This window comes from Dermacentor andersoni, chromosome 6 (genome assembly GCF_023375885.2).
Source record: "Dermacentor andersoni chromosome 6, qqDerAnde1_hic_scaffold, whole genome shotgun sequence".
Taxonomy (NCBI): Eukaryota; Metazoa; Arthropoda; class Arachnida; order Ixodida; family Ixodidae; genus Dermacentor; species Dermacentor andersoni.
In genome coordinates, this window is record NC_092819.1 from 68,121,771 (window position 1) to 68,147,932 (window position 26,162).

At 46.8% G+C, this 26,162-nt stretch overlaps 1 protein-coding gene across 1 annotated transcript in view; it reads left to right on the top strand.

Moving 5' to 3' along the window:
* The first annotated feature begins 2,418 nt into the window (after positions 1-2,418).
* LOC126522356 (fatty-acid amide hydrolase 2-A-like) overlaps positions 2,419-26,162 on the top strand; it is a 69,903-nt gene continuing 46,159 nt past the window's right edge. The window contains exons 1-2 of the mRNA XM_050171091.3: positions 2,419-3,186; positions 4,109-4,407. Of these exons, the coding sequence (XP_050027048.1) occupies positions 4,144-4,407 (264 nt within the window). The 5' untranslated portion in view covers positions 2,419-3,186; positions 4,109-4,143. The remainder of the gene's footprint in view (positions 3,187-4,108; positions 4,408-26,162) is intronic.

A 26,162-nucleotide genomic window follows, 5' to 3' on the forward strand; every position in this document is an offset into this window, starting at 1 on the left:
CTGCCGCGCTGCATGTTTATGTAGCCTATTGCAAGGTGAGCTCTCTGTCTTGTTTTCCTACTTTTTCTCTTATTGACGCCGACGCTATTCTGAGGTTTCCCTAGGGGACATTTTTCTTCATTACTACCTACCCTGGGCTGCTGAGCGCCCGTGGGCACCCCAAAAAAGCAACGGCGAGACCAGCAAGTTGCCAGCCCACTTCTCGTTGAAGCCGGTGATTGAAGTGCATCCCGTCTCGTTGAAAACCACCATAACTTCTCATTTCCCTGTTTACTTCTACAACTTCGAAACCTTTCTCTCGGTTCATTGTCCATGTAGCCTCATTAGAAGCCACAACAACGCTTTTGTACGTGACTGTCACGTACAGGGATCTCCGGCATCGTGCACACCAAGATCTCCACCTGATACATCTCGTGAAAGTAGTCTACCCCCTTCGCCAAGCGCTGGACTATAGTCCTGCCCCTTTTCTGCTGAGCACGTCGTTTAGCCCGCCTTCGACTACGACTAGGTTGTGTCCGTGGACATTTTTCCGCGAGCTTTGCTTTGCATGCCTCATGACAGCGCTCAATGCCCGCCCTGGAGAAGTCCCTACCTCCACACTCCTGTCGCCTTTCACCCTCTCCACAATTGCCTCTGAGCACCTAACCAGGTTTGAGTCCCCAGCGAATATCACACTTTCACTCTGTCCTACTGGCGAGGCCTCTCCCTGCTTCCATTTGTCATCCTTTTCCGCGTCATTCGGACTTGTCAAGGGGCATCGACCCCTCCGTTACAGCTTTGCTTTGTGGCCGCTTCGAGGTAGGTGAAGCTCTTTGCAGCTACCCCAACTTCACGTTGCACGCATTACCCGCGATTTGTTGACGCTCCCTGCCCTGTCACATCGGGAGACGGCGTTCCATCGTCACGACCATTGTCGTTCGGGATGGCGGCCTGTTCAACTTTCCCTCGGCTGCTGAAAGTCTTTTTTCCACTGCCTCCCGTGCATCACGCTCCACATTTAGTAAGGTATTCGATCGGGCGAAAGAGACACACGTAGACAAGCGCTTGTCTACGTCTCTCTTTCGCCGTCCTTTGTCCAAGTTCGCGCTGTTAAAGGTCATGGATCGACATTTACGTCATTTCTGACCTTTTACACTTGCTTCACCAGCTCATCCTGGAAATCCTCCATTTTCTTTACTCTAGCATCGACATGACAGGGTCTGCCAATGGACTGAATTTCCCCTCCATTCGTATCCTTCCCCTCGCCTTCCTTGAGGGACCCCCGGCACACTGCACGCTTTACCGTCTTTCTTGCCATGTGTGGAACTTGGCTTTTTTTAATGCAAATACCGAAGCTTTCAGAGCAGGTGCCTTCAGCAAAGGCCGGTACTGTTAGAACGTAAATCCTTAAAATTCCGCAAAGTAATTACTATCGATGCTTTAAAAACAATAAATGCCGCACAGACTGAAGGTATGACAAGTTTTCGCACGTGTTCAAACACGCGACCATGCTCTCACTGCACTACCAAAGCAATATTCGTGATACCAATGCACGCACACTAAAACCACTGTTAGTTAATAGTCATGCCGCTTTCAAACTATTATTTAAAGGCTATGAAGACTTAACGTCCCACAGGTTTGCACGTGTTGAAACACGTGGCACGAAAGGTCGCTCTGACCATCCTGCAAAACCAAATATGCACGACATACACCCGTGTAACCGAGATGGCGCTTTCGGCGGCGTGCAGCCGAAAGTGCCATTTCGTTTCTCCAGAGCAAACTGCTTTGCGAAAAGGGTCAATGGAGCTGCGCTCACATTTCGCGTTAGGGAGTGTCGTAATCGTCGGTGAATTGTTTCGTTTCGACTTCAGACAACGGGGCCTGTATTTGCAAAAAAAAGTTCGTACGCTGTATTTGATCGTAAGAGGAAGTTACATCCAACATTTATGTAGGACATATCACTGGCCGACCGGAATACCGGTCGGCCAGTGGCAAAGAGAACTTAAGACGTAAAAAACTTTGTGAAACAGATCCAGAACTTCAGGCAACACGCAGAAATCCGCCTCCTCCTCCCCCTTGCTTTATTTACAGTTTTTCTCGACTTACAGGTGCAACTGAGGCACTCGGTAAGCTCCGTGGGTTCGCATATTTCGTAATGCAGCGTTGGCCCCGAATTTCGTTACGCGCGTAGGACAAGTCGAATAGTCCGACGCACAGGTGGCGTAATGACCACCACACACCACGCCTCCCCCCCCCCCCCCCCTTCTCCCCCTCCACTGTGGAGCCTCAGTAAACAGGCACACGAGCTTTGCGCGAGTCTCACTTGGTGGCGCCAGCCGAGGAGGCGATGCTTCCTCGTGCTGACCGGCCCGCACCGCGCGCAACTTGAAGGAAGCCCGCGCTGCTCCCGTTCACGCTTTCTCCTCTTTCCTGCTGGCGCGGCCCACAGGGCGCGCGTGACCCTCGCCGCCACAAGGCGTCGGCCGCGGCGCGACTCGGCACGGCACACCGAGACCACCGCGGATAAGATCGGCGCCCGCTTTGCTCGCCTGGTTCCGAGGACGCGGACTTTGCGGGGCCAAGCCTCTGAGGGACTCCCGCGAAGTTCGCTTCGTTCGTGGAGTGCACGCCGGGTACGCGCTATCCAGACGGAGGCGACGGAGTACTACTCGGCACGTAACGTAAACCACGCTGCGGGAGGACGACGTCTGGGCTTCGGACTTGCGTTTTGTGACGTAGTTGTTGCCGAGGGCCGCGGTACTTGTGTGCAATCAACTTTGTCTCAAAAGCGCTCGCGTGGTTTTGACGGCACGCACACGGTCTCCTTGGCAGGATCTTCGGGCGCGAAGGCACCGGACAAAGCGTGACGACCTGCGCCCTTGGAAGCAGAGCGTCCGCCGTCGCTTCCGGCAACCTCTACCGGACAATTAGCGCGCTGTGGCTGGGGTCCATTGTACTTCGCATCCGTGGCGACGTGACACGGCCTACTTGAACGCCTCGCAACTCGCTTGCGTTGCCTCTCGCCTTTGTAGTGCTCAAGGGGACCGAAGAGCTGTAGCGTGTCGCGGATATTTATTTGTGCGGTGCGCTGGAATCGGGCTCGAGTGGACGGTTTTTTGTGCGTGACCTCGGTGTGGTGACGCGACCTGCTTGCCCTACTTGTCAACACAGATTCTGCGATACGTCGCCGATGCTCCAGCAACTGTGGTGAGTCGCCGCGAGCCTTAATAAACTCATTTCACTTTCTATATTGCTGTTTTCGGCAGTTCTGTGCCAGTTTAAGTTTGAATGACCATCAGACATAAGTGCCTGCCATTAATACGAACTCTAGGCTTCCGAGTGGGAAAATAATAGTGCAGAGTATTCCTGTGGCGAAAGTACACACTAGCTGTTCTTCATTTTTTGGTGTCTACGCGTTCGTTTTTGAAGCGGCATATCAGAGATCCCTCAACCGGGAACAATAGACACAGACAGAAAGGAAAACGCTTCCAATGGCTGTTCGGTTCGATTTAGTTACACGAACGCGAGAGTACGGTGAGTGCTAGTAACGCAAAGAGCTTGCATGAGATGGGAGAGAATTAGTGCACATGCTGCGCAGGCGAAAACGGAAGGAAAATTTTAGCCACTTGGCCGATGTGACAGCGGGGTCGCAGTGTCTCTCCCCCGAGACAGAATTGTCCTTTGCGCTTCCGCTCTTTCTTAGATGTTCTTCTGATACGCTTGTTCACATCCGTTCAGGCAACGCCGACCGTGTTAAGGGCTGAAGACACTCCGGGACAAGTACCGGCTCAAAGTGACGTCGTTCGATGACTGTGTCCGGCCACGTGCTAACAACGCCATAGACACACTTGCCTCGCTGCGAGTTTCGCCTGTAAAGCTTCCATAGTGAGCCACACTTAGATCTATCTCCTTTGCGTTTACACGCTTCACTAAATAAGCCTCGGAAACATCATATAAATATACAGTTGAAACTCGATTTAATGAAGTTATGACCACGCTCGAATTATTTCGTTAAATCGGGAAGTTCGTAAAATCGGGTTTCGCTAGATCGAGTTTTAACTGTACGGGATTCTCTCTCTCTGTACAATGCGTCTGACGTTGCGACCGGCGGCGGCTCGTTGCCCCGCAGCGCCTGTCCCGAGCTGAGTCGGCAGAACCGGTGAGATGGCCGACGAGGCCTCCGCGACGGCTTCGCCGCCGGGGCCGCCGAGGACGACAGTCGACGTGGTGGGTCCCGCCCTGGGCTGCGCCTGGCGCGCCTGGCTGGGCGGGCTGATGCGGCGCCTGGTGGACGCGGTGGTGGACGCGACGTGCGGCGCCGTGCACGCCTGCCGCCGAGAGCCGGGCCGCGGGGCGCTGCCTCCCGTCACCGAGCCGCTCCTCCTGAAGCCCGCCTCGGAACTGGCGCACCTCATCGGCACCGGGAAGGTGGGTGGGCTCGCCGAAAAGTGAATCTCGCGTATTTCACTTTTTGCCAGTGCTCGGTGCATTACGTCACCGTTATTGAATTGTCGCCAAGCGCAAGACGCCTACAGTGTGTGTGTGCGTGTGTGTGTGTGTGTGTGTGTGTGTGTGTGTGTGTGTGTGTGTGTGTGTGTGTGTGTGTGTGTGTGTGTGTGTGTGTGTGTGTGTGTGTGTGTGTGTGTGTGTGCGTGCGTGCGTGCGTGTGTGTGTGTGTGCGTGTGTGTGTGTGTGTTTAAAGTTGAAAAGGAAAAAAAATTACCATTGCCCGTAGCATGTAGCGAAAATGTACGCACTGAGATTCATCACTTAAACGGGCGGACGTTACAAGAAAAAGAAGTGAAGGTGCATCATGGGCTTATAAAAATTAGGAGTCAGCTTTTCAGCTAATTACTTTAGGGCACATAATGCAATTTAGTAAATGAAGCTAGGGATTTCACAAGGCACATCGATCCACTTGGAACGAATTTTAATGCTAGCATCAGTTTAGGGAAAAGTGCTGCGATACTTGCGGTAAAAATGCACAGTTGTTTCACTTGTTTTTTTTTTAACACATCTTTTTATGCGTAGAAGCTCAAAATAACTTGAACACCAATGTATATGGTTTCACGCGCTAGAATGTATATATCGAAACTGGTGTCATCCTCTGAATCAGTTCAAAGTGGATATGATTTGTGAATCCGCTGGCCACAATTCGTAAGTTGCAATATGTGCCATAAAGTGTTTAGTTAAAAGGTCCATAAGCAAACTTATGGTAATTACCGATTATGTATTATGATGTCTAGTAATGATAATGTCCGCGTTCTTGAGTAATCAAGATCGATAAGTTAGATTGTGCCACTTATGGGACGAGCAATTTTTTAAGAAAAATTGTATATGAAAGCCTGTATAGTAAAGTATGCCGGTCTGATTGGACTGCTCAGGCTTCGCCAATAATTCAACATTCTAGAATTCCAGGGAAAGCACACGGAAGGCGGGGTAAAGAAATTCAAGACGATGATCGAAACGAGAGCAAGGTAAAAGCGGGAGCCAACGTTTGGACAAGTGGACTTTTCTTTTTCAAGGAAAAGGACAAGTCCATTTGCCTTGAGAAAGACAAGTCCACTTGTCGAAACGTTGGCTGCCGCTTTTACCTTGTCCTCGTTTTGCTCAACATTCCAGAATGTACTTTAGCACCAGTGATTGCTATAGAAGGTACGGTGGTGCGTGTATAAATGGCGTACGCATGTAACCCGCGTGAATTAGATTCGAAGATCGGCGAGCGTCCTGGCCGCTATCGTTGTGATTATAGGGTAGCCTGCCTCTGTGGACTTAAGTTCGGCCAAACAAGAGTTAGATTTTTAACTCGCACTTCTGGTAGTTCTTGCTTTTTCGCCGTCACTAGAATGTGACGCACAGAACGTGATCCACGCTCAAGTATCAATTTTAGATTGTGTGGTACAGCGCGAAGCGGGACAGGTGGCGCAGGAAAAAACGAGGACAAGCGCCTACTGCCGGCCCGTGAAGAATGCGTGTGCATAAGTAAGCCATCCCTGGTCTTATCACGAAGGAAGATGGCATTTTTAGACAATGGCAGCGCGAACAGTGAGCGGTGGTGGCGTCTTTATAATGTTTTTCTTCTTGATTTTTTCATCTTTATTGTTTGTTTTTACACGCACGCACAGACACACACACACACACACTTATTTATTTATTCATTCATTTGCTTATTTATGTCATTTCCCTTCTGTTTTCTTTTTCTATATAAGACCTTGTATCAGGCAATAAAATTTCAGTTGGCAGTAAGCGCTTGTCCTCGTTTTTTTCACGTGTCCCCTGTCGCGCTTCGCGCTGTACCAGACAGCCTAAAATGGAAAACCAACTAACTCGAACCCTCGCCCTTCAATTATCAAGATTTACAAGGCTGCCTTCAATACACCTCAATCAATCTGACTTAACATGTAACAGCGTAAACGCGTATGGTACGATAACTTGAACGATGTGTGTATATCACGCAGTGTATGTCTTTATTGATGTTCGTCCCCCCTTTTGTAGCGTTCGTCCTTGTTTCAATAATGAGCCAATCAGGATAATGCAGCCGACTTTTTCGACGACCCTCAGTTTCTGAATGACAGGAAGGACCTTGAACTTGCTTCTCTTCCAGCTATACGCATCGGCATGTTCGCGGCGCGCTGTGATGTCGCCTCACATGTTGCCCAGTGATACGTTGTGAAGCAACCGTTCACTCACAGAATAAATAAATAAATAAATAAATAAATAAATAAATAAATAAATAAATAAATAAATAAATAAATATTTTCGTATAGCTTAAACTTTATTGTTAAATATGTTTATTGAAGAACGACACGTACCCAGTGACTCAAGCTGGCGCGATTATATATATATATATATATATATATATATATATATATATATATACGCGACTGAGCTGTTTTCGTGGCGCTCTCTGTTTCCCTTCAGACTCATTCAGTAAGCCGTGCGAGTAATTACAGTAGCATGGTAGCGTTTCATTCTTGTCCACGCCACAGGCACGTACTGCTCGTCTGTCGACTGTCGAAAGCTGCCGGCCGTTCGCTTATGCTCTGAGAACGTAACTGCATGGCACGCAGCTTCGGAGGTGAAGCTTGCTAAACGTGCCCGAGACGCCGCGCTAAAACGACACAAGAATCCGTTCGTTTGCCATGACTAGATCTTTCTAACGAACTGCCTTTGTAGCGATAAACGTTAGAAGCGTCTGTGGTGCTGTGGTGACATAGCAGTTTCCCCATCGTCTGTATAGTGTAAAAGCCGTGGATACCTACGTGATTTTGACCCCAGAGTAAAAAGTGGGCTCGTTATTATTGGAATTCAGTGCTAGGCACGTTCTGATCTATATAATCGGTGATAGAGGAATCGTTTCTTCCCCTGGGGGGGGGGGGGGGGGGGGGCGAGAAACCGCCGCACTCACTTTGGTGAAGGTTCTTCCATTTATAACGAAAAGCTAGAATCTGGTGACTGTATGAAGCACAGTTTTGGTTAAGGGCGTCCGTCTTTTAATGAAAATAGTTGAAAACACAAATAAAAGAAGTGATACTATGTTTGTTGCGCTTTAACTCGGCAATTAAGGTGATATCCCAGTTATGTTAACCACATCTTATAATACAACTAAAGCTGACAATACTGATCGATTATACACCAGACTAAAATTTACCAATCATGAGTGTGTAGGACTGCTGCTGAACCCTTGTAACCATTGTAACCAATTCACCTGAGCCCCAAATTATTGTACCAAACGGGTCCGGTTTAGACGCTCTGACGGATGGAGTTGTGCCTCTATTTTTTTTTACCTTCGTCACCGGCGTCACCTTCGTCGACGCAGCTGAGTACCAAGATGGACGGCGCTTTGCGGCGGTTACCACAGCAGGCGGCTTGCTCCGACATGCTGCCAGCATCATTACAAAAAATGCCGAGACGGCCGAGGAAGTGGCCATTGCCCTGGCCACTCTTGACCCATGCTGTCACACCATACTGAGCGATTCTCGCGCAGCAGTCAACAACTACATCAAAGGTCGTATTTCTCATCAATCACTCCGTATCTTACGACAAGCCCCGCATTCGTCTGAAAATCAAATCACCCTCGTCTGGATCCCAGCACACGCCGGCGTTGTCCACCCGCACCTCACCAACCTCAACGAGGTTACACACTCCGTAGCACGAGGACTAGTCAACCGTGCCGGAGACGGTGGAGGTGCACCCGCAGGGCGCGACCGCCTTACAAGATACAACGACCTTGTAAAGTCATTTTACCTCGCAAGAAGAACCTTCCCCACCCCTCACCGCAAGTTAAACAGGGCACAGGCAACCACCCTTCGCCTGCTACAGACGAATACATACCCCTCCCTCACACGCTATCACACTATATACCCCGACATCTACCCGAGCCAGACGTGCAAGGTCTGTAAAACTGAATCGGCAACACTCCCCCACATGCTATGGGAGTGCAAAGATCAATACCAAGAGCTTAATCCCGTGACCCTCTCGTCGAGATGGCACGCCGCCCTGCGCAGCTCCCATCTCGACGACCAACTCTGGGCGACCCAGCAGGTCTACGAAGCGGCGAAGAGGCAAGACCTCGACGTCCCATCGTGGGAGGCCTAGGCCCAGCCGACAGAACTGCTGGTGTTCATTAAAGTTTACTCTCTCTCTCTCTCTTCGTAATACTTGGAAGTCTGAAAGAAAATTGAGGCCATCAATAAAAAAATTCAACTTGTTTCTGTCAATGCAATTAAACTTTGTCTTTATAACGCAACAAATTTGATTAAAAGGAGTTCCGAGGCTATCTCACAAAATCATTTCTGCGTTTGGTATTTATTTGAGCATCCGGCATCGTAGTTGGTCCCCGAGTCAAAGCTACGCCGCCAGGTTCAGCCCGAGTGCCGGGAGATTCGCAAGTTGGAAGCGAGGTCGACGCCACAGATGACAATGGGCAAGGCCCCGTGTACGTCGACACGCATGGGGTGGTCCCCTAAACGTTACCGCGGTTAGGAGGACCAACCATCGGGATCATCCACTTGGCCGCAGCCGTCACGCGTGACGCGTAGCGAGCGTCCACAGCGCCAGCTGCGACGTTTCCGGAACAGCGACGTCTCAAGGAACTGCGATGGTATGCTCGTTACTGATCGTTGCTTCAGCCTTGGTTCAGAGAGGTTCGGTAGCGTTCCCTTTATTTCGTGGCTATATATGTTCGACTTGGAGGCCCCGCTGTCATACTCTGTCACTGCTATCCGAGCCATATGCGGGAAGATAATTTGCTCGGTCTGTGTGTGGTATACGAGTGTTGAGACGTTTCTATTTACTCACCGTTCGTCAGACGTGCATTTGTTGTACGCCTAAATTAAGAACAAGAAAAAAAAATGACATTAAGTTCTCGAACCGGATGTGGTATTTATTCCGGACGTGAGACTACCACTGGTGCAAATTTTCATCATATTCTTGTAACTCTGACCAGCCAAAGGAAATAAAAACGTAACGAGAAGACAGTTTTAATCAACCGTTTTTTTAATCAACGCGTTTCGTGACATAAACGTGCCGAGAGCTCTCGGGTCTAACGTGTAAGGCAGCCCTGGGAAGACGCTACATTCGCGACAGCTAGAGGCCGGCTCGCTTCCCCGAAACGAATGAAACGTTCCTCGCGAACATTTCTTTCGTTTCCTTTGTGCGCAGTATATTTCATTCGGGAACATTTCATTCGCTTCTACGGAAAGTTTATATTTGCGATTGCGCATTTGGCAAATTACTGAAACTGTAATAAAGGTGCGGCCCTTCGCTGACATCTTCGATACACGTTTTTCAGGGCATGTTTTAACTTTCTGCCGCTCAGCGTGTTACGCAGGCTTTGACGTCCTCAAGGACGCGTAACGAGTCTTTTGTGTTCGCACAAAGAAGTCACTGAAACCGTGGGGCGAGAAGTGGGCGAGGAGAAACGTCGCCGGGGCTGCCTTCGAGGCAAAGCTTGACTTTACGATGCATTCAGTGCACTTTTTCTTGCCCAAAGATATTTCCAAATGATGCGTATGGTTAACCGTTTTGGCAACACATATGGTCGCTGCGGCAGTAGGGTGTGTTTCCGTTGTGTTTTATTTACGGCAAGGCCATTTCCGAAACAGTCCTTTCTCCACAGGTAAAAAAAAAACGTGTGCGAGAATAGCCATTACGAAACTTTCCTTGACACTACACAGGTGTGACCCGCATAAGAGACGGAGGTTATGCGATTTGCTCCCCCCCCCCCCCCCCCCCCCAATCACAACATCCAGCGCTATACTATATACGAGAAACACCTAGGTGCAGGCAACCCGACCAGAGATCTTAAGCAACTAAGGCAGAAAGCTGGGCTAGTTGGTGGTTATTCGTATAGGTGTGTATAGCGTTCGGTGTGTCTTTTTTCATGTTCCTGTCCATGTCCTTTTTTACGCGCTAGTGCCATGTTCCCTTATACGATCTTAAGCAAGCCTACTGTCCATCAATATTCCAACACTTCTTAGCGCACTCGACGGATATAAAGTAATTTCCCTAGCAAAATTCAAATTATAGGTGTGCATTAAGATATGCGATGTACGTCCTAAATGTAATTATTCTCATAAATCAGTACCGATTTAAAAACGGTAACCAATGGCGGGAACCAACGTATCGACAAAGGGATTTGTGTTCTTCTTCGCCCCCTTACGAAAACATGTCCCCACTCCCTGTAGGAACGTCGTTCCGCGATGAAGGCTGCAGGTCGAGGCTTCCCTCGTTCAGTCGCTGCTTATCGATTGCAGTCATCTTCATCGTCTGACGCATTATGCTATTCTCATTCGCGATTATAACCACGCGCATCGATTGGCATGTGCGTCGCCTGAAGGGAAATATGTCCGAAACGCCTTCGCACTGCTCGTTCTGCGCAAGCGAGCACCGAAGGCCCCCCGAGTGGCGAAGACCGTGCTCTGCGCATTCGACGTGCGTTCTGCGAGTTGCGCCACCCGTCGCCACGAATTAGACCGTGCACGGAGGCTGGAACGCAGGGGTGCGCACCACGTAGGCGGCATACGTAAACGCGTACAACTGCCCTCAATTCACGCACTCGCGTAAGCGCTACGAGAACTTTCGTTGTTGTTCTTGCGACTTCTGCGTTTTTAAAGCTTTCTTATTCGGGTCGGGACAGGCGGTCGTAATGGTTTGCGGAACGCCAGGGGGCCGTGGCACAGTGTCAGCCTCGATATGTGCTGAGCGCTGTCGCCGTTTGATGTTGTCTAGAATCGTCAGAGACTAATATACGGTTAGGTAACAGTAAAAGCTGGAGTGTCGCCGCACAGGTAACCACGTGCATTGGCTGGAATAGCCTCTTACCATCACTAAAAATCTAGGCATACCGGTGGTTGCAACATACCCATTCTTCCTGATCATGACAATCAGTGCATGGCTCCTATTACCATCTCCGCTAAAGGAATCGCTCATCTTATAGCAAACCTGAAGGTGTGAACAAGCGCTGGTGTCATTAACATTAACTCAAAAGTTTTGAACAGCACTGCAGCGATCTCTAGCGAAATTTTATGCCTCATCTTCCAGCAATCATTATCATATGGCTTGCTCCCTAGAGACTGGAAAATCGTAAAGATTATCCCCGTGTTTAAAAACTGAAACAGAAGTTCACCGGAAAAATTACCGCCCCATTTCGCTAACATACATGCGCTGCAAATTACTCGAGCACATAGCACCTGGAGCGCAATTCTTTCTTTTTTCCTAAGCAGTACAGCTTCCGGAAAGGTTTTTCTTGCGACGCGGAACTGCTAGAATTTACGACTGACTTGCATTTCAACATGGACGCTAACCTATAAACTTACTGTATCTTTTTTAGATTTCGCTAAAGCTTTCGACCGCGTTGCACATTCCCGTTTATTCTCAAAATTGTCTGCTCTTTGCCTTGGTTCTCTAACCCTGTCATAGCTTCGCAATTTTCTTTCTTTCCGCCAGCAGTTCACTACGGTTAACGATCTCACCTCTTCACCCTGCGAAATATCATCTAGCGTTCCTCAATGAAGTGTTCTTGGCCCTCTATTGTTTATAATATACGTTAACGACTTGCTCTCTCACATATCTTCTTCCTTACGCCTTTTCGCTGATGACTGCATCATTTACCGCTCAATTAATTCTATGGATGATCACCTCGCTCTCCAAAGTGACCTAACCACATTTCAAGCTGGTGTACTAAATGGCAAATGACGCTTAATTCGACTAAGTAATCTCTTTCATTCGCAATCGTACAAATTCTAATTTCTCGTATCTCATTGACAGCACAATAGTATCTCGGACGTCAACATATAAGTATTTAGGTGTTCACCTCACGCACAATCTTTCATGGGCCACGCACATTCAGAACATTTCTGCTAAGGCTTCCAGATCATTTGGGTATCTTCGCCGGAACTTGCGAAACTCCCCCAACAATGTACAAAAATTGGCTTACCTAACAATTGTGCGAGCTCAACTAGAATTTCCATCAGCTATCTGGTCCCCATGTCAAAACTACCTAAGCAGAATGCTAGAATCTGCACAAAATAGAGCCGCTCTTTTCATTACACAGAACTACAGTCCCCATTCGAGCATAGCGCAGATCAAACTTCATATCTCTCTCGAACCATTACATTTTCGTCGTTGCATTGCTCTTTTATGCCTATTTCATAAATATCATTACAGCACCAGACCGTCTCCATTACCTCTGGAAGGACCTTCACGCATTTCGCGTCGACCACATAATCTATTAAGCATAAAGCGCATGCATGGAAGGGCCCAGGCCTTTAAAGGGACACTAAAGGTTAATATTAAATCAACGTGGACTGTTGAAATACCATCCCAGGAACCTCGAAACGCTTGTTTTATGCGAAGAAGAGACTTATTTTAAGAGAAAATTTAAGCACTAATAAACGTGACTTGCTGCTGAGGGCTCGCGCTGCCGGCGTCGTTGCGTACTACTGCGACGGCAACTGTATGGCATGGCTGTACATATTCACACCATTTGTAGCCTTTCCTTCGTGAAAACCAAATGCCGCACTCACTGCCCCGTCTTCGACCTGCAGTTGTTCTTGCGCTTCGGAGAATGCAGGCAAAATCGACGGAATAGCGTTACGGGAAAGCATTGCGTTGAAAGGCACTCCACACGACTTCAGTAAGTCGACGTTGAGCTCGTAATCCTCTGCACGAAAGTGCAGCGAGCACACTATGCGATTTTTCGGCTCTTTGCCAACGCGCTGTGGCAGAGGTATGGCACTTAACCACTTCGAACGGAGAGGTTCACTCGTTAACACACAGTGATAAGTAACGTTGGATTAGCCACTGCAACTGCCCTTGGCCAAGTTCTGCGGACCGTTTGCGCATCCCATGACATCACATGGACGTGGCATTCTCGCTGCTTGTTCCAAATGCAAGTTTCGCGAGCCAGCAGAACCAGCGCAGCACGACGCGATAACGAAACAACTGAAACTCCAAAGCGCGCGCGGCGCAGAGTTGAGCGCGCAGAGTCGAGCGAAAACGAAACCTTTCGACCACCCATACTACTCAAGGGTAATGTCAAAATATTATTGTTTCTTAGAACCGAATAGAAGTAGTCAAGTACCATTTTCTTCCGTTTTATAATCTAATGAAATGATCTTTTTAATACGAGTAGTTGAGTACTAGTGACATAACTTATCATGAGGAGTGCCTTCGTCATCGGGCTAGTACCGGAATGTCACTGGGGGGTCTCAAATTGTGTCATGCATTTACCTCAACTTCTCGGTTACTAAAGCTCTGTTCGCGATTACATTGACGCCTTAGACGTTCTAGGGCATTGTTTTATTCCTTTAACTTCTACTTCATAGTAACCTTTAGTGTCCCTTTAATTATTCGGCGCTTCCACGTGCCATAGCTCTTTGGAATTATCTTCCCGACTCTATCGCATCCATCTGTGACCACCAATCATTCCATGATCAGCTGCGGAAACATTTTTCTAAGGAGTGACGTCGTGACTTGGGTCTCTTTAGTTGGTTTGCATTTCCATTCCCGTTACTATTACGGTATGCATTGTTGTCTTGTGCGTCTTACATCAATGACATTTCTTGTATGACCGCTGTCGTTTTCTTATGTATTGGCCACATATGACGCATTCTTGTTACTCATGGTATAATACGATGTTCCTTGCGCCTATGTATATTTTTTTGTTATCATTTGCTCTGTACAATTTTGCCCTTTTACTTCTTGCTTTGCAAGTTTTATCGTTATTTGTTACTTCTTCCTGTACTATTTATGCTGTTTATCGTCCCCCTTACTCTAGGCACTTCTGGGCCCTGTAAGGTATATTGAATCAATGAATAAATAAATAAGCAAATAATTAATTAATTAATTAATTAATTAATTAATTATATAAATAAATAAATAAATTCCGTAGCCATAGGCTGCGGTGTCCATTGATAGTGCTCGTGTTACACGAGTATAAAACTTTTCCGGGTTAGGAAGCTGTTCGAGGCCGTTACGTACGCGTAAATTTATAGAGGGGGAACTTTTCTTGTTGTTGTTGTTGTTCTCTTCACCAAGCGGTTTCTTCTTTTCCTTTTATTCCCTGATAAGGAATGTTAATAGGCGTCGCACAGGCCATGAGCCAATAAATAAGCATTCTAATGAACCAATCTGTATCCTTTAAGCAGAAGCATTGCCTTCCGGGGATTGTTAAGCTGTCATCACGGTTTCCGCGCTCGAAGGGCTCTATAGCATCGAGCGCATATCACCAACAGTACGACATACTTTTTTGTGAAAAGTTCACTGAATAAGCGCAATAAGTCAAGCTTTATTACGTTAAGCTTTTGATGTAGTACATTAGTACAGGCGGGGTTAGCTCGGCATGCTTGACCCGCAGGTAGCACCGCTGTGCGTCTCAAGCGCTGTTAGCAAGGTTATGTGGCCAGATGTTGATCTTAATTGTCTCGAAGAAAGTCAGTCAACAGTCGTGAAAGTCATCTACCGATTACTCTGGCACCTTCAGAGGAACTAAACTTCGGCAATAGCAAAACGAGAATCGGTAACTGTTGAGAGTAGCCTCGAGAAGCCAGAAAATTTGCCAGAACTAAATACCGGTGCCGACGCTGACGTGGAGCTTTCGCACCAGCTCGTCTGACGAGGCGTCTTTTGACAGCATTTACACGGAACTAGCTAGCCTATACAAGCGCAGAAAAAAAAAACAAAAAGAAACACGAGGACCGTAAGGTAGACGTACCTGAGCAAGCGGATACTCTGTGTGCTATATGTACAGGGAGTCCCAGCTATCATGCACTGAGCTTTAACAAAAATATGATGGATCACCCAACGCGAAGAAGACCAAGTGCATGTTGTTCGTATAGTCCTGTTGAGACATCGCCAGTAATCTTTTTCATAACACTCAATTAGTTAATATAAAGTAATTATTTAACTTTTTAATTGCTGCTCTGATCATCAAGACATTCATTACTGAGTTGTAGATAATCATGAGATGTTTCTGAGGAGGTGCACATCGGGTGTTTAGTTTTTTGGAGGCGAAGGGAGAACGCCCGGGAAATATATAAAAAAAAGAAAATCTAGGACGATTACCTACAACTCCTCAATTGACCTATTACCGATTGAAACGGTTAAATAATTATAATTAATTTTAGTTATCTAATCGGATGTCATGGAATAAAAGAAAATTACTGGTGGCTTCTGAACGGGACTCCGAACAACGTGCAAGTGGTCTGACTCGCGTTGCATGATAATCGGCCTTCTCCGTGCATGGCCGCTAGGATAGCCTGTATATGTGACGCTTGCGAAAATGAACGAGTGTTTGAAGTGCGCGCTTGGTCGGCGCCTACCGCAGTGTCCTGGTGTTTTTTTTTTTTTTTTATGTGCGTTGGCAGATTAATTTCGAGTACCAGCAAGCCCAAACTTGCGTTCTTTCAAGAAAGGAAAGTTTTGTCTCCATTCTGTCCAGTGATCAACGAGCCTTTCCCGCCAAATGAATGAAATTTTAACTTCGGAACCGCAGGAGAATGAACTGCTGACAGTGCTACGCTGTTTACTTCGCGTAGTCGCTCGGCCCTCTCGGCCGTGCTCACAAAGCGTACGCAGCGCCACCGCCGCCTCTCAGCGGCCGCGTACTCCGTGTGCGGTGAACGGAGTAAAAGGCGGGTGTTACGCGGTCGCACGCGCACACAATGGTCCGAGTCTGTTTCGCGATACGAGGACCCTTCCTCCTCTTGTGCGTGGGGGTTCTTTTTTTCTTTCAGTCGCGAAGGCAGGACCTCGGCGGTCGTTGCTTTTTCGGCGTCCCTCTTCCGCGGAAGCCGCCTTTCCTGCTTCCTCCTTCCTCCAACTGTTGCGCCACAACGAGCGGCGGTATGCGACCAACGCTACAGAACGCGCCGTCCAGCCTGCGCGGTCATCGCTCTCCGCGCGCCCTCCTGCGTTGCGGCGGACGCTGTATAATTGCGAGCGAGGAGGTTGCAAGTCTGCAGCCCGGGCCAGCGAGGCGTGCTTGTTTCACGAAGCCGTGTATCGCTTACCGCAGGGCCCCCTCCTCCGCGTGTACGGGCACTCGACTGGCTCGTGCCTTCGCCAGTGGGTCACGCGCGGAAAACAATATAACGCGTCCTAAATGTGCGCCGAAGACGATTCGGCTTCGCCCCTGGGATGGTTCGGCCGTTCGGGTATCGAGAGGATATTGTCTTCCGGCTCGGTCAGCTGCGTGTCCTTGGTCATTGCGTGGCCTTTTCACCTCGGAAGGAACAATGTGCGGCACGTTACACGTGTATTTTTTTTTTCCTTCCAAATTTTTATACCTGAAGACCAGATTGTGATTAACATCCCCAGGAGCAGGAGGGGGGGGGGGGATCGAGGGACAACACACGCAGGTCTGACAGCAAATGCAGGCCGACGAAAGTTAGCCTCAGATGAATACAAATCGCAAGAATGGGGCATTATCTAAATGTAGCATTAGGACCACACTGTTATATGAAGTAGTATCAAATTGCACGAGTAGAATAAAACCTGAAGATATGCGCTAAGCTCGTTGTTTGAAGCAATGGTCGCAAAGTATTTGAACAGGATTTTTAATCTGATAAGGTAGTTTGATGACAGCTTGCCTGGACTCTTTTTTACAATGTAAACCCCGCGCCGCGTACTAGCGAAAATTCCTCATGCACTTACACAGAGGACACTATACATCGATGTAGAAAATAAACCATGCCAAGACGTAACCATTCTGAACGCGTGCTTTTCTGTCTCTGGAAGTGCCCCAAAATATGCGAAGTACAACTTTCGGGCAGATACATACTCATAAAGAACGCTGAATTTTTTTTCTTTTAGTTCCTGTGTAAAAAGGCTGTTAGTTAATTAGGCTAATAATTACACGTAAAACGCACTTGCTGTTGTAGCTCATGTCTACAGCTTCTAATGGTACATTCCACTGCTGCCAACCGCGCTACAGCTGACGTTTGCAGCGATGCGCAGTCCTCTAGAGACCGGAATCACAGAAAGCATGGCCCAGCCAAACGTGCTAGGTTCTCCCAGAGCAACTGGAGTATCCACGTGATAGAATTTCGGTCGGATCTCGGTCACGCTCGCATTTCGACCGCGAGAGCGGCACATATAGGCCTGTGTCGAAGCACGTTGCTCTGAACGAACCAGGCGAATGTGTTCCAAGAGCACTATTTCGACGACCCGAATGGAAAGCGCACCGTGAGAGCCTTCTGGAGCGCTCGAAAGCTATCAGTCGAATCTACCATAAGGCTGTGTTGCCGAGACGCCATGTACACGGGCCATAAAATATTTCCTCTCGAATGAAGCAGGAGATATGCGGGAAACTATATGTACGATGTAACGCAAGGGTTTCTTTCGTTATGTAGACTCTACCTTTCCTGTCATCCGCCACTCGCGACCAGCCCCTGGTTGAAATGGAGGCGGTGTGCTGCTCAGACCTGTAAAAAAAGCGCGAAAAGGAATAGCATTGCAATGAAGTCGTTGCATTATCCCCGCTTAGAACCATCAAATCATGGTGTTGTGCCAGTGGGGGCTCAGAGATGCAATTCGTTTATTCAAGCTTGAACCCTTGCCTATTAGCGTTATCGTTTTATAAGTTCTCCTAATTACGCAACAGGCTGCATCATATAAATTGCAGAAGTAGATTCTTGCAAACTGTGGAAGCTCGTCGAGAAGAAAAATACGTGCAACACTATATACACTTTATTGTTCAACGCTTCCACTCGTGCAAAAATAAAGCTGATCACTTCCGAATTGGGCAATAAACTTTATTATAGCCCTTCACTATGAGTCTGTTACGATAGTCTTGTATTGTTGGGCGCAAGAAACGAATCGTTGAAACAACCCGTGTTGGACAAATATCTTGCTGATTTAGTTTGAGAATCTTAAGATGCTCAAGGCGTCTTCGGTCTTGTGAATAATAAGCTCTCATGCGTAGATTTTTACCATGGTATAAAGTAGCAGGTTGTGCCGGCTGAGTTTCAGTTTCTTTAGCATAGGGACACCGACTTACCTCTAGTTCATATGGTGGCAAAATCTGCCTGTAATAATAGACCTCAATATCTGGCATTTTCATACTTAAGCAGTACCTCGCCCGCCTCCCCCAGAAAAAAAAAAAAAGATGTTGGCGCATTTCTTTCTTTTTGCAGTCGTCACAATCACTTGATGGCGTTGAAGTTTAATTTCCGAAGTGCGTTGAAGGATGCTTTTGATGGAAAAAAGCTTTGTGGGCACTGAATACAGCTGTGAGTCTGCCTTAATTCTGATGTTGTGAGAAATACTTGTGCTATGTTTGGTCACTTTTCTCAAAGGAGCGGGATCAATATTCTAGCAAGATTCAGACCTGCTTCCTTGTCCCCCCTTTTGACAAGGAATCACATTTATTAACTTTCACGGACGATGAAAGACCATTACACGAGCCGGTTAGGCATTGTTGGCACTACTATTTTGGTGGTGCGAAAGTAGGGGGTCAGCGCAAAATTGACGCAGCAAAACGCGAAGAAAGGACGAATGCAAGTTATATACAAGTGACTTGCAAGTGATCTTATTTTTTGTGCTTCTTCCATTTCAGTCGCCTCATTCAACACTCGTAAAGAGGTATATGCAAAAACGTGTTTCACGAATGCTCTAAACAAATCATTTTTTCACTCAGACAGATAGCTTTAGCAAGCAGATAAACGGTCTTCAGATAACGAGGTATCCCAAGCAGCTTCTAATATACGTAGCGGAATCGGTTCTAAAAATAAGTTAGACGGAAGCCACAGGGCAGCAGCCAAGCAGCATTAAAACGCAACAGAAAAGAAAGAAAAACTGTGATGCCCCACATGCATCGGTTAGCGCATAGTTAAAAAATATAGTAATAGGAAAACGCGAGATGCAAACGTTGCATTTTCGGCTCCTAAAGAACATTAAAAATTAAATTAGGGGGTTTTACGTCACAAAACCGCGATCTGGTTATGAGGCACGCCGTATAGTGGGGGAATCCGCAACAATCTGGACCACCTGAAGTTCTTTAACGTGCACCTAAATCTAAGTACACATGTGTTTTCGCATCTCGTCCCCATTAGCATGCGGCCGGGATTTGATCCCGTGACCTCGTGCTTAGCAGCGCAACACCAAAGCCATTAAGCAACCACCGCGGGTGCATAAGAACTTTCCGCACTGTGCTCGAAAGTAAACAAAACAGCAAGGAAGCCACACTGCTGGTCTATAGGGCATGAAAAGAGCTTTGTAAAAAAAAACTGTATTGAGGGTGCTGTCTGTTCGGTCCCCCTCTCTTGTGGCAAGAAATATGTAGGACAGACAGGTACGCGTATAAATGAAAGATTAAAATAGCACAACTACCACGTACACAAAGGGATTAGTGGCCACCTAGGTCTCTACTGCAGGGATTGTAGTTGCATTCCAATCTTTTCAGAAACAAACGTTATAAGAAAAAAAAGTACAGCAATGAAAAAAAAAACTAGAGAAATAATTGAAGCCACGGAAATAGTAGGCCTAGTTGAATATTGTGTTAGTGTGCTTTCCCTGACCCTCTCCAAAGAAGAAGATAATACAGCATGTGCTTGGGACGCAAGTCGATGATGCAAGATAGAGATAAGTGTATCATCTTTCGTTAGTCTTATTTTACTTCATATACTTTTTTGACTGTCAAGGTATCATATATGCCTACGTGTCAAAAATGAGATCAGTTGTAAGTCAGCGTAGTGTTCGTCCTTTCTTCGCCTTGTGTTCCGTCAATTTTGCTCTGTCCCCATACTTTCGCACCCCGAACCAACTATAGCCTAAGCCACAACCCTAGCATGTATTTTCGTGGCCTCACGAGAAATTTATTTTTAAACAAATATTACTGTTGTCTACACAAATAAAGACATTAATTGTGGAATAAAAGAATTATATTTTTATAAATGCGAAATCAACATTATAAACTACATAATGGCAGTTGTTTATTGAATTGACGTTGGCTTAGGTTACTAAAGAGCCTGCTATGCTTTTCACGTAATCTCTTGCTTTCCCATTTTTATACAAAAAAAGGGGGAATAATATCAGCACAATTCAGACTGGCGAAACAAAATGTAGCCAGAACGAAAACGCACACCTAGCACGTAACAAGCTAGACACCAAGAAAATTTCAAATCTGCACATACTAGGCAAAATGTCAAATCATTGCGTGATTACTGACAAGCATGAGCAAGCTGCAATCATGCACGAATCGTTGAGCCGGTATTAAATTGAGAAAATGAAAGTAATGCGGGAATTTATCCTGTCATTAGAATGGGATTATTAACAACACCATACCGATTGAATAAAACTACTCATTAAGATGACTAAGATCCATACACTTTTCTTTCTATCCTTTTTCATATGAAGATGTTTACTGCTGCCGAAAGTTTCAGACATTGCAGAAGAATAACGAGAGGATTAAAAGTCGAAAACGTTTATCTTTCGGTTGGTAAAAGCTTTAAAGCACAGACGTGTCAATATTAAAGCGCGGTTAATGTCACATTTGTAGCATAATAAATTCATACACGAAATGTTCTTGGTATGTTGCACGTGGTGAACGCTATGCAAATAAAGATTTGAACACTGATATTGTTGTAACTGAACGATTTTCATGTCTTATACTATGAAGTTCTAGCAAAATGCCATTACCAGCATATAAAGAGATTACAAAGCTAAACTCAAGGTTTTAAAATCAGGATAACAAGTAGATTGGAAGACTCGTTTCCCGTTCTCATCAAGTGTGCTATTATGAATGATTATGCGGATCTTCTGCGCCCGACGTTAGGCGCTGTAGAGAGACTGGTCTTTATTTCAAAGCGGAGAGGTTGGCCTGCGTAGAAGTATTCGCCTACTTGTTACTGTGCAAGGCAAGAGGAGAGAAAGGGCTTAGAAGGAGGACAGCACAAGAAAGCAATAAAGAAAAGAAAAAAAAAATACAACGAACAAACAAACGAGCAAACCAACAAACGAAAGTTTACAGTCACTATGTAGGCGAAAGCTTGCGGGCTCGCGAGTTATTAAATAAATTACTTGGCATTCTCATTCGAATGCGTCGTTACTTTCTATTGGTTCTTTTCTCCCACCAAAGGTTGCGGGTACGACTTCCTTAATGAACTCTACATTATTAAATGTGCTCTCATTAACTTTTCCCTAATTAATACCAATGGTTGTTGGTGCCGCTGCCACGAATGGTCGAGTGCCTTAATTTCATCTTAATGAACGTTACCTTAATTACCTTGTATTAATTAACGCCAAATGTCGTGGGCTCAGGTGTTTTGATTAACTATATCCTAATTAGCTGTGCCTTAATTACCTTGCCTTAGGTCACACCAAAGGTCGTGGGTTCGACCACCAACGGTACAATGCACATCAATTTGAGTGACATTGAATTTTGACGCCGGACGGTCAATTTTTCCATAACGCCAGACAACGAATTTTTCGACCCACGAGCCACTTAAGGCTTTCGCCTTGATAACAAAAGGCAGTTGCACAACTCGATGTGTTGATTTCACTTGTAAGTCGCGCTCGTTCGAATATTAGAGCCCGACTTCTCACACCACTGCTGGCTTTTAACGTGACGCTCATTGGAGCCCAAATGATAGCTAGAGACTCGAAAGACCGCAAAGTGATTCAAGACAGCCAAACAAGAAATCCAGGGCTTGACGTGGCGACAATTGAGAGTGTGAGGGACCAAATGCGGCGCTTAAGGCGACACCTGCGCCTCAGCCGTTGTCACCTTTGAACGAGCCGTGCGGTGTAGCGCTTCTAAAGCGGAAAGTGGAAAGGTCGGCGCCAGGAATAGACCACGCGTGGCGAGGTGTAGCCGGGGGTCATTGCCAGCCTTTCCTCCACGCGCGTCTGTCCATCAGCGCTACGGCGGCAGTGGACGCGTGTAGCTGAAAGCGAAGCGGAAAGCGGCTCGCAAAGAACAACGCCGCGGTGTCCGCGTTTCCTTGTCTGTGCATGCTGATGCGTCGCGTTAAGCTTGTTGTTGCCTTGCCGCATACGGTCAGACATTGACGACCAGCGAGGCAACTGGTGTGCCAAGTCAAGGACAAAAAATCGCTAGACGGTATTTCGCGCTTTGCTTTCCTGGTTGCCCTGTTAGTTTGGCGCATTCTGAGAACGCGGGGGCTCGAAAACAGAACAGCGTCGTAACGCCATATTGACAGTTACTATTTATTTATTTGTTGATAGCACCCAGCAGCTCCACGAAGTATTAGCACAAGTGTAGCGCTAGGCGTGATTTATGTCGCGAAAGCGACTTATTCGTCAATGGTCAAGCAGATCGAGCGCGAGGGTTAAAAAAAAAAAAAATTTGTTTCTCTTTTTTTATTATTTTTTTTTTCATTGACACCCGTCATTCTCACCACACATTTAATTTACCTATAGTGTCATTCAGTATCACATGGGGGGAGGGGGAGGTGACATTGTTCAACGTTCACGAAATATACAGGTATACAGCAGCTTCGCTCCTGCGAAAACGAACACGAAGTGTCATTTTAAGGAAGTGTGACATTTAAGCGACAGAAACAGGAATAAAAATTGCAGCTATGAATTTGGGAGTATTCGAAGGCCCGTCGTGTAGAAAACTTGCGGGAAACGTTGCGGCTGCCATATTGGATTTGTAGTGTCGGCTTCCATGTGTACGTGCCAGGTATGTAGTAAGCAATGGCAAAATTATCAGACCCAGCTGTTTACTGTGCTACTCTGGTTCTCCAGTGTGCCGGCCGAAAGGTTTCGTGCAAGCTGGCCTTAGGAGTGAGGGTATACTACTGTACTAGGTGGCGCTCCTAATATTTGGATACCTGTCGACGATAGAATATGGAAAATGCTTCAGTCGAAGCCAGAAAATGCGAAACTTTCAGTAAATATGCTAAAAATTGATTGCTTATTTAAAATGTCAATAGTTTAACAAACATTCCATGACTTTGTTCTGTCCCTGCTCTATAGTCGCAGCAAGAATGATCTGCTCCACGGACAAACAGAAATGTTTATGCAGTTTATTCAGGAAATATTCATGCAACGGTGGCTGAAATTTATGTTGCCGTTATACATTGATTGCACAAGTTTGCTTTACTGCGCCGGGTAGGTCGCAATAATGTACGGGCCCGAAACATCGGGCTCTGAAAGTTGGGCCAGCGACTGTATTTGTATTCTTCCGAAATAGTTTTTTTTTTCAAAGTAGGCACAAATTAAAAATGTCAAATTACTGCTTTCAATACAATCAAAAACGCGGTCGAAAAATCTTTTAACAAGTTGGCATGTATGTTTCCGTGACATCGCGGACGAAAAGTGGGTGCTAGCCATGCAGTGATGGTCGGAAGACATTGGTCGGCTGCATACCATTTTCGAAAGCAGTGACCACGCGCCGGACCACATGTTTCGAAGCATGTGGTGTTGAGTCTTTCGTTGCTTTAGAAGGCAGCGTAATTCTAACTTATCGATAAGGTGCTGTCGAAATTGATGACGTCCAGTGAATCTAGCGCGGGATATTGAAGATGGCGGCGCCAGCAGTCTTTCGTATCTGCATTTTTTCTTTTTTAGTAATGGCACATTCGGTTGGTCGTTTGAGAGCGCGCTACAGCAGCGCCCCAAGGATCTTTTAAAAGAGCTACTAAGCATTACTGCTAGCATGTACGGCCGGGCTAAATGATGATAAGGAAGCGAGATCATTACTTCCGTACGCGGTTATTCTCTAATATAGCTTTAAAGACGCTTTCCATCCGCTCCGCAGCGTGGCCGTAGGGCTCTCAAACAACCAACCGTACATGCCATAAGTATCCGCGCACGTAAAGACTGATATCTTCGCTTTCCTTAAGGCGTAATTTACCAATTCATCAAAAATGGTAACGTATGGGCATTAACGCGTCAAACCTGCTGAGCGGAGTCTGAGGGATGTTGTAGTGACGGTACGTAGATCAATAATCCTATTCACCTTGCGTTTCTTGACGAGCACCTAAAAAACGCGGTACGTGAACGTTGTCGCCTTTCCACTCCCATCGTAATGCGGCCGGGAGTCGAGCCCGCGGCCACCTGTTTAAACAGCACAACGCATTGCCACTGAGCCAGCGCGGCGGGCAGCCTATACGCTTCGATATGAATTTTTATTGCCGTAGAAATTATACGGACACTGGAGGCGCATTCTCGCCGCCGCCCTTGTCTTGTGTTCGGGCTCGACGACGCATGAACGCGGTAGGTTAGTCTCCAAAAATGCGCAGTGCGCTTGGCTGCAAGAAACGACGAATCGCCGTGTGACGAACCGTTAACGGGATACACGCTGGACCACCTCGGTGGCGGGGCCTGGGCAGCATTCTACTATCGCCGCGCTTGAACCTACGCGAGCACCACCGCCGTGCCACGGTTCTATCTGCAGAGACCTCGAAGGACTTTGGTCCTGCCTTCCGCTGCTGGCTCGAACGCTTTGCGCACTCACACTATAGGCGCACTAGTGCTACTGCTGAGCTGCTGTGTCACTGGTGTGAAAGAAACAGGCAGTACACCTCAGGCTAACGCTATCCGATGATTTCACTGGGCCCTGAATGACGCCCACGGCGTTCCGTCCGTCTCATCTAGTGCGCCGCCAAGGAAAGGCACCGGCAACGCCAACGGAGACGTTCCTAACCAAGCCAGCGTCGTGAGATGCCTGGTTGCTGGCGGGGCATTGTTCCTTCTGCATGCCCAGCAGGAGTTTGCGTGCTGCGTCGCGCCAGCATGTCGCACCCGCGTGTAGACTCTTTCACTGTTTACAAACATAGGCCCTGGACGGCTTCCGGTTTCGTTAATTGACGAAGCCCGCTAAATTTAGTGAGCGAGGCATCCGCTGCGATATCCAGTTGCAGGAGTGCGTTAAAATCTAAGCCGGCAGATTTTCAACACTTTTGCATTGTACATAACGACAATTTTACAAGTGGATGTTGCCGTAAGTTATACGAAAACTTTTATGCATTAGTATTGAGGCGTAATGCAGGTATCTTTTATCTCAAAACTTAAAGATAGACTTAACACAACTTAAAAATGCGCTTTGTGTTCCGGCAAAGTGGACTGATAAGGCCTGTTACCGGAAGTTTCATGGGGCCGCGCTCTTGCTGCTGTTATCGCGCGAGTGAAACTGTCTTGAGTGAGCACACTGTCGAAAGAATTAAAATGCAACGCTTAGCCTTGATACCGCTGTGAATGCTTCGCCCTTCGCGCGGAACTTCCAACTTTTCTTTACGTCCCTTTATTCGAAGCTGGCGGCACAAAGTGAAACACAGATTAATAGAAACATGCAGTGGTTGCTCATGCTGCATAAAACAGAGGCACATACGCATAGCGAGGTATGTAGAAGCGCAAAACCTCAACAAAAATTCGTTTACGTAGAACTGAGAAAAAAAAAAAAGAAAACCGATGCACTTCCACATACACTATGTGCGTAAAATCAGCTGTTCATTTGTTTGGCCGAAAGAACTAGGGTTCAATTTTACACACAAATATTTGCGATATAGTGTCATGCGGTTTCTTGACCTAGCATTGTCCCTTTATGCGTCATTTTTGCTGACCATCGTTTCCCATCTCGACAAAGCTAATTTTAGAGTTTCGTCCAGACACTCAAAGTAGTAAAATGTGGCATATTCGTAAATATTCTGCAGTGAGCAGTTATGAAGTCGTCATGAATGTTTTATTGCGTTAGCATTAGCAGTGTAAAAGAG